This window comes from Melampsora larici-populina (assembly GCF_000204055.1).
Source record: "Melampsora larici-populina 98AG31 unplaced genomic scaffold MELLAscaffold_16, whole genome shotgun sequence".
Classification (NCBI taxonomy): Eukaryota; Fungi; Basidiomycota; class Pucciniomycetes; order Pucciniales; family Melampsoraceae; genus Melampsora; species Melampsora laricis-populina.
Window position 1 is genome coordinate 253,433 of NW_006768780.1, and position 8,227 is coordinate 261,659.

An 8,227-nucleotide genomic window follows, 5' to 3' on the forward strand; every position below is an offset into this window, starting at 1 on the left:
CCACAACACTTGTGTTTTTACATTGATCAAAAATAAGCAGATTGATGAAAATTGTTACCACAGAGATCTCAAGAGATGAACAAACCCATCAAGCAATACCACAAAAACTCTATTTCTGCTGGGAAGCAGGAGATTCCAAAACTTCCCTGACACTTGTGTTCAAGGCCTTCTCCAATATCAACCTCAAGAAGATGAACACTTGACCTAACACCTCAAATTTCAGCTTGGCATCCAAGCCAAAGGAAACCAACCCAGATTCAAAAATCACCCCAAATCCTTTCAAAGAGGATACTAAATGGTGTGATGAGGTGTCCAAGGACCATCAAGACAAACATTGTTAACATTCTTGTTTCACACTTTCTCATAAGAAAACAAAAATTTGTCTTTTTTTTCACAAAAATCACTTTGATACATGTATTAAAGTGGTCTCCTAAAAACCAGTTTCTATGAAACCATGCAAAGTGAATGTGCTCTGAATGTTAATGTGAAGGCATGGAAATAATGGAACAAAGGTCTGACATGATGTCAGAAAAATTTGAAAGCAAGGTCAATCTCCCCCTGGATGTTTGCAATGTAGTGGCAGCATGGTCTCACTGCTGCTGGCTACAACAGTGCAATGATGTGGTTGGAGCCTGCAATGTTGTCATGTGGCTGAATACCAGCAGAGACCCAAGGTGAATCTCTGTGAAACTCATGCAGGCTTTGACCACACCCTGGCAGCCCTGTTCTGCTCAAGGGCTGCCACATGGCATAGATCTGATCTCATCCTGTACAGTTTATTGATTCTTCTTTAGGTTTATATGCAGAAACCATTAGGGTAGTTCCATAGGTTTATTGCATGAAATGTTTGTCATCAAAACAAATTTCACTCACATTGGGGTGAGTTAGAGGCTTCCCATGGCTCAAGGCTCTATGCCCACATGAGTGTAGGGGTTGAGAAGCCAGCGTCTCTGAGAGTCCTGTTCTTGCCTCAGAGAGGTTGGAGGTACATATGATCCGAGGAGCTTTATTACCTCTACACTGCCCTGAGGCCCTCCCTACACCACTACAAACACACCTCCTAAAACATGGGTCTGTGTTTACAGTGGTAGAGCAGCTCTTGCAAGCCGTAGGTTCCTCAAGTATCCGGGTAACACGATTATTAAGAACATACCATTTTGCCGGTGGTAGCATGAGACACACACCTGAGAGAGATAGACAAAGATATTAGTACCAGACAAAGGAGTTCTATGATGATTCAATAAATCAAGTTCAAAACTAATGGAATGAACTTCGGGTAAAAACACATTACAAAAATGGATCAAGATGGTACCTTCACTCATGTTGAAAAACGCAATGTTCAGTGGGTTTTTTCTACAAAATATTTGAAACAAACTGAAAGAAGCAAAGAGGTTTACATAAGCCAATTAGCGAAAATACGAATTCTTACGAAGAAGAGGCAAATCAGTTTCAAAAAAACCCACAAAAAACCATTACGGTTTCTATTTGAAACAAAACCTACCGATCATTGAAGTAATCCAAATCAAGCATAATCATCTTCTCGGTTAATAGGTAAAACTAATCTAAAAGCATCTTTTCTATTTAAATAAAATGCATATAATCTTTTTTCTCGAATGAATCCAAGTCGTTGATAAAATGCTAAAGCAGATCGATTGTCAAATTCTGTTTCTAAAACGATCTGTGTTCCAAAAAGGATGGGATAGTAAAAAGATTAAAAAACCAAATGATGAGTAAATTCGATTTGTCGATGGAAGGGTGGATGGAATGATGATATACAAGTCTGGAAAAGAGACTTACTTCTTCGGCACCATCTTTTACCATTTGATCAATAGCCATTTTTACAAGCTTTCGAGCTAATCCACAAACCAAATCAAATGAATGACACGTATAGACTCATAAGTCAGAGGGAACCAAAAAACGTACCTATGCCTTGTTTTCTCATTTCTTTTTTGGTTGTCAACATTGCAATATAACCTCTATTAAGTTTTCCTAATCGAGTTTCTTGTTTACAAACAATAGCTCCAACTGGAGTACTATTGATTAAACCATCATTTTCATTCGTAGGGGTTTCAATTGATCCATCTGCAAAACATAAAAAACAAAGTTGAGGCCTATATACAAAATCAGCACCAAAGTTCACTATTCATCGATTCGAACCAAGATTTTCAAACAACGATAATCTCGTTTTGATAGGGAAAACAAATGCGATGAGTCTTACCAACCCGACAAAAAGTAACGATATGTGTACTAGAAGGAAACCAATCAAGACATCAAACAATATATCATCAGCTTAACACAATAACCTCAATTTGGAATTGAAATGAACTCGTTACTCAAACGATGATATAAGGTTCACTCAGCTCCCCCTCAACCAGTTCCATGATCCGATCTAAATCATCAGTTTGGTTATCGAAAGGTCTATACCTCAAAGTGATTGATTGGTTTTCTAAAGTCTTGAAAGGTTCAGTGGTCATGGTTTAACAATTGACGATCAAGTCATTTTGCAAACTCTCGATCCCGTACATTCCAGCACCGGGTAATGAGAACCCCGGCCCGCTGGAACATTGAAAGAAGTCCATTGGCCTCGACCCGATGATTTCATAGAGTTCAATGAAGTTCGAGTTCTTGATTCCAAAACCTGACTTCACTTTCCGCTATCAAACCTCAACAAAGCATTCCATCGTCCCTACTTCGCTTTCTTTCACAAAATCAAAAACATGTCGGCTGAAATTTGTGCCCCGTATGGTAAGTGATTATAGTCAAGAGATCCGAACTCGATCGAATAACACTGATTTGAATTTGTTTGACATAATGATTATCAATATAGCACCTTTCTTTGGTTTCGCTGGAGTGGCTTCATCAGTTAGTTAAAGGTGATCTTAAAAGTCTTGAATAACATTTGTTCTTCCTTGCTGAGACCTCTGAACGGAAATACAATTTAGATGATTTTCTCAAGTAAGTTTCATATCTCATTCTCAAACTGAAAGACTTCTTGGAGCCTTTCTGTAACTTACGTGACATTCGTTCTTGTTTGGTAAATTTTAGCTATCGGTGCTGCTTATGGAACTGCTAAAGCTGGAATCGGTATCACTGGTCTTGGAATCATGAAACCTGATCTGGTGATGAAAGTTAGTGATTATCATTCCAACATCCAACACCAAAAAAGGCTCATGAACCGTTTGACAATCAAATCCAAAACTTCATTCAGTCACTTATTCCAGTGGTGATGGCAGGTATCATAGCAGTGTATGTCATTGTGACCTTCACCAAACTTCTCTTTGTCTTTCTGATCATGATTTGATTATATTATAGGTATGGATTGGTAGTAGCAGTCTTAATAATAGGAGGAATGGATCCTTCAAAACCTTACTCAGTATTCGCGTTGAGTCAAACTTGACCTCGATTCCCAACAAAACATCAAAATTTCAAAGACTCATTTATGATGAATTGGTTTTTGAAAAATAGTGGCTTTATTCATCTAGCAGCAGGTCTTTCTTGTGGTATGACAGGATTAGCAGCGGGCCACGCGATTGGTATCATAGGTGATGCTGTAAGTTCACGTTTTCAAAAAATAGGATTGATTTTTGTTGTTCTAGACAATCAGAATTGATCGAAATTTTGTGTTATGATTCAACATATGACAGTGTGCAAGAGCTTTCTTGTTTCAATCACGAATCTTCGTTTCAATGGTTTTGATGCTCATCTTTGCAGGTTAGAACCATTTTACAAAACAAACCACCAAAGTGATCAGTATCCTAATTCAATTTTGATTTTGTTGATTCTTTTTTGAAAAAAAACTCTAGAGGTTATTGGACTTTATGGATTGATTATAGCTTTAATTTTGAACACAAAAGCTTTCCAAGGTAATACTCTATGCACTTGATTCCCTCCATCTCTACATTGTTCTATTGTTTTTTATTTTTCAAGACTTGATGATGATCGAAAAGTCATGTATGTTTGGTGAGGGGATGAGATTGAGTTTATAATCTGATGATTCTCATCTGAAAGTGAGGATGGATAAGTTGAGGTCTGAAGATTGAGTTTACGAGACGTGATGAGATAAAGTCTTGTGAAGGATAGTGCAAGGCCCACTTGAAGCTTGGGGCAGATGAGCTGGATCTGCTCAATAATCTACACAAGTCCAGATCCCAGAGCTTTACATAAGTTCAGAATGCATCTCTTTATTGACGTTGCTGGGGTGTACCCATAAGTACAAAATAAGCTTACCCGCGAGCCCTGTCGCCAGTTGTCCAACATTTTACCCAATCTCACTAGGGTGGTCAAGTCTTGAAGCCAAGCTATAAAGAAAACATTCGATCAAGTTGAATTCAACGGGTCACGATCTGAATACATTTCCATCTCATCAAACCTGTATACATTGACTTTAGCACTTATTTTGTGCTTTCAAGACTTTTCAAATTGAATATTGAGTCTGCATCAAAAGAAAGATCAATTGATACCCAGCTATCATAAAATACTTGAATGTTTCTTGTCTTTTGTTTTGAGTTGGTATTCAACAGTACACCAGAACAACTCTTGGATGCAGGATGCCTGATCATTCTCAATCAAATCACCGTTGGTGATGAGAAGCTTGAGAGGAATTCAGTCTACATCTACACTTATGTATGTCATCCATCAGAGCCAACCGCTATAACTAGACATAGAGCTATATATTTGTATAGTTCGGTTCAACCAAAATAAGAGCGATCAAAAAAAATACCTGTCTCTCACAATATTTTCTTTTCAAGAGTCATGTTTTTGATAGACTTTTTTCCCAGATAAAAACAAACAGCAAGAGAACCAGACAACTCGATCAAACCTTTCGTTCTTGCGAGCCCAATTAATGAGGCAAAAGAGTACAAAAAGGCAACCAAGTTCGCCAAAAAATTCCATCATCTGCCATGTTTTCTATCACATGTATACAAGATGGTACCCAAGACATTTCCCGAGACCGTCATATAAGCCTTTTTTGGCAGACATGCCATCGTCGGATCTTACCTGGGCCTGCTGCACATGCTTCAAGAGTTCCCTACAAGTTAAATGTATCATCATCCGCATATTTTCTGGTGTTCCGATGCGGGGTGGACTTGATTGATTTGTTGGAAGCTCCCGAAAGCTAATGGATTTGAATAAGACCTTATGAAACCGGCTATATGTACGAGGTGTCTTGACAAACGAGATCGCTCCGATGGTTTCAGAGAAATATCCATCGCATCGAATTGCATCGTGGTAGAAATGCAATTGAGGCGAAGAGAGCTGCGCAAACAACCAAGTCTACCATAATTATACTGAACCGTTAAACATATCACTCAAGATAAGATCCCGATTTAAAGGCCAGAGGGATATCGGATATATGTCTTGTGATAGATGTTGTCATCCTCCGACATGGCTCATTTCAAGAACGCAGTACATGAAAAAATAAAACAGCGAAACCGAAGCATGTGGACAAGTCTTGATATAGAAAATCCGCGCGATCAAGGCGAGGAGACCGATAAGATCCGAAGACACCCTTGGTGCTGAAAAAGGCTCATCCGACGGTCTCAGGAAATGTCCTGGGTATCAATTGATAGCGTTCTGCATCGCAGGCGAAAAGGACTGCGCAGAAGACCAATTCTGTCATAATCAAGTGATGAAGCACATTCCGGTCTCAGGAAATGTCTTGGTGTCAATTCATAGCTTTCTTTATCGGAAACGTCCATGCGCTTCAACAACAGACAGCTTTACCTTCCATGTAGCGAATTGCATGGCGTACAATGGCCTGAAAAGCTTAAAAGAACCCTTCTCATTCTCATTTCCTTGTAATCAAGCAGTTAACATCCACTCATACTTACCCGGTAAATACTTCTCTTCGGTCCGTTCTGAGAAAAGACTCTTTAATATATATTCATTTGCTTACCTATGCTTCTTCTTATTACTGCGACTGAAAAAACCCCTGTCTGCATCTATGATTGAACTCAGTCCCAAGCCACAAAGGATTGTGTGGATCACAGGTAGATTGTCCCGCTTATCAATCATCATTTAATCTGTGTTGTTTTCTCTTTTGAGAATACGATATTTCGAATTTCTATCACATCTTGGAGTGCTGGTTGCTAATATTATTTTCTTATCACCAGCAGTCAACTTTGACAACCCCATCACACCGTTCAACAGTTTGAACTTTTCTTATTGAAGTTGATCCCATCTGATATTTGCAAGCATTCACGTCTTTGCAAGAATTCACTTCCCTCCTTCTTGTAAGTCACTTAAATTTGCCATGTTTTTGAGCATTTTCTTGACTGCCGGCTGCAACTGATTAGATCACCCTTTTGAACTAGACACCACAATTAACCAACCATGAAGTACGCCCCCGGCTGTGTGTTTTTGTGGGTGCTTGTGTTGGCGAGCACCGCCTTGGCAAATCTTGGTACACTGTCATCTTCTATAAGCTGTAAAAATTGTGGCAACGAGATGGACCGATCTTTTGCCGGGATGTGTCAAACTCATCCGAAATGTTCTGGATGGATAACTGAACATCGTAGATGTCGACGAGAGGCTAAATGCACATATTATAGAGTAATGAATTATACTTGTAATTGTGGTCATGCGGATAACGCTATATCAGAACATCCTCACGGTGAGCAAGGTCTGGAGTTATTCTGTGATGATCACAAAGACCAGGAAGAAAACGCAGCCCGTTACAATGCCGAACATAATTCTTAAACTCCAGATAACTCACACTCCAGACCCAACCTCAATTTGAAAAAGGAAACCTTCAGGTCTTGTTATAAACCCTCCTAAGACTTCATGAAGAAATTCTTGTAAACTCCACAAATCTAGAGACAAAGAAAAAGAAAACCAAACAGACACCCAGATAAAGATTTTTCAAATACTTCAAGACTTCATGATTGATTGTTTGAAAATCTAGTTAAGAATACCTTTGATGAAATTTGATTGTAAGTTGAAACACATTTGATGATTTGAAATGGAGTGTAGATCTAAGTTCAATAGAGTTGATGATTTTAGCTCCAATAGTCCATATTCTTGGTATTCAAATTTTGTAGAATTTGTGTTTATCATTGTCTTGCTCTTTAGAAATTGATAAAGTCTATTATTAAGTCTGTTGATATATCTGATTTGTTTGTTATATTGTGGAAATTCAATGATTCAAAGAAACAAATTGAGAAAATGAGCCTCCATTAAGATGTTGATAATTTATCTTTACATCTTCCACATGCAAAATGAGCCTTCAGTAGGCACATTTCTGGCACCTGGACCATGGTGTTTCACCTCGCTTCCTCAACTTACACCTTTATCATCATACACCACACTACGGCCCAAAATGGACACCACAATTGGAATCAAATCGAGTAAGCTGATTCTCAAAAGTATTTCACTATTTCAATACACTTGATCACATTTTTAATACATGTAAATATCCACATCAAACTCAATTTAATTCTTAAAACTAGTTTACAATCAACATCATCAATCAAATCAGATATCAATATCACTCAAGATCAAAGTTTCTAATGGATTTTTTTTGGACATATCATCAAATCAATTAAGTTTCTTCAAATGAATCTTGGGCTTAATTGAAGTACATAAGTCGGAATAAGTTTTTGGATGTTGTTGTTGAGGAACTGGAAATTCAGGGGGGTTAAGACTGGCTGTGGTATTTTGTGTTGAGACATGGTTGAGGTACTTGAAGGGAAGATCTTGTCAGGCATGTTGTGACGGTGAACATTGGAGTTGAATTGAGGAATATGGAGATTTGATCAAAGTCAAGAAAGGCAGAACATCTTTGTTCCAGAACAACTGTGTGTAGTATAAGTGAGTGTTTGGGAAAAAAGGTGATTGATACCTGATCATTCAAGTTCCAAATGATCTTCAAAAGATCAATTAAAAGACTGTTCATACTACATACACCTCAAAAGCTTTATGTCCCAAGTTATTCTTCTGCCCATCTCACAAGGCTACCACTATACTATCCACTATGCTATACTGGTTCAGAAATATATTTGGCATAGTATATTCCCATGCTGTATATTTAGAAAAACCTTTCAAAAACTTGTATATGTAGGTCTCTTGCAGGTATATTTGGTGAATCAAAATATACTGGGTATATTTTTCAGCATAGTATAAGTACAAATATACTGGTATGATTATCATAATTCTCAGTTTAGTATAGCTGAAATATACTATACCGACAGTATAATATACTGGTATAGTATACATAGTGGCAGCCTTG

At 38.0% G+C, this 8,227-nt stretch overlaps 3 protein-coding genes across 3 annotated transcripts; 2 read left to right on the forward strand and 1 right to left on the reverse strand.

The window, feature by feature from the left end:
- Positions 1-1,522: 1,522 nt before the first annotated feature.
- Positions 1,523-2,474, reverse strand: MELLADRAFT_35704 (uncharacterized protein; the record flags this gene model as incomplete). The annotated part of the gene is made up of 5 exons (XM_007409630.1): positions 1,523-1,678; positions 1,798-1,853; positions 1,924-2,111; positions 2,219-2,247; positions 2,340-2,474. The coding sequence occupies 5 exons, from the start codon at positions 2,472-2,474 to the stop codon at positions 1,523-1,525; spliced, it is 564 nt and encodes a 187-aa protein (XP_007409692.1).
- Positions 2,475-2,717: 243 nt separating this feature from the next.
- MELLADRAFT_106021 (uncharacterized protein) lies at positions 2,718-3,883 on the forward strand (the record flags this gene model as incomplete). Its single annotated transcript, XM_007409413.1, has 9 exons — positions 2,718-2,745; positions 2,828-2,862; positions 2,943-2,955; positions 3,046-3,128; positions 3,209-3,246; positions 3,313-3,381; positions 3,466-3,550; positions 3,645-3,711; positions 3,804-3,883. The coding sequence occupies 9 exons, from the start codon at positions 2,718-2,720 to the stop codon at positions 3,881-3,883; spliced, it is 498 nt and encodes a 165-aa protein (XP_007409475.1).
- A 2,450-nt stretch (positions 3,884-6,333) lies between these two features.
- On the forward strand, positions 6,334-6,699 carry MELLADRAFT_123532 (uncharacterized protein; the record flags this gene model as incomplete). Its single annotated transcript, XM_007409414.1, has 1 exon — positions 6,334-6,699. The coding sequence occupies one exon, from the start codon at positions 6,334-6,336 to the stop codon at positions 6,697-6,699; it is 366 nt and encodes a 121-aa protein (XP_007409476.1).
- Positions 6,700-8,227: the final 1,528 nt, after the last annotated feature.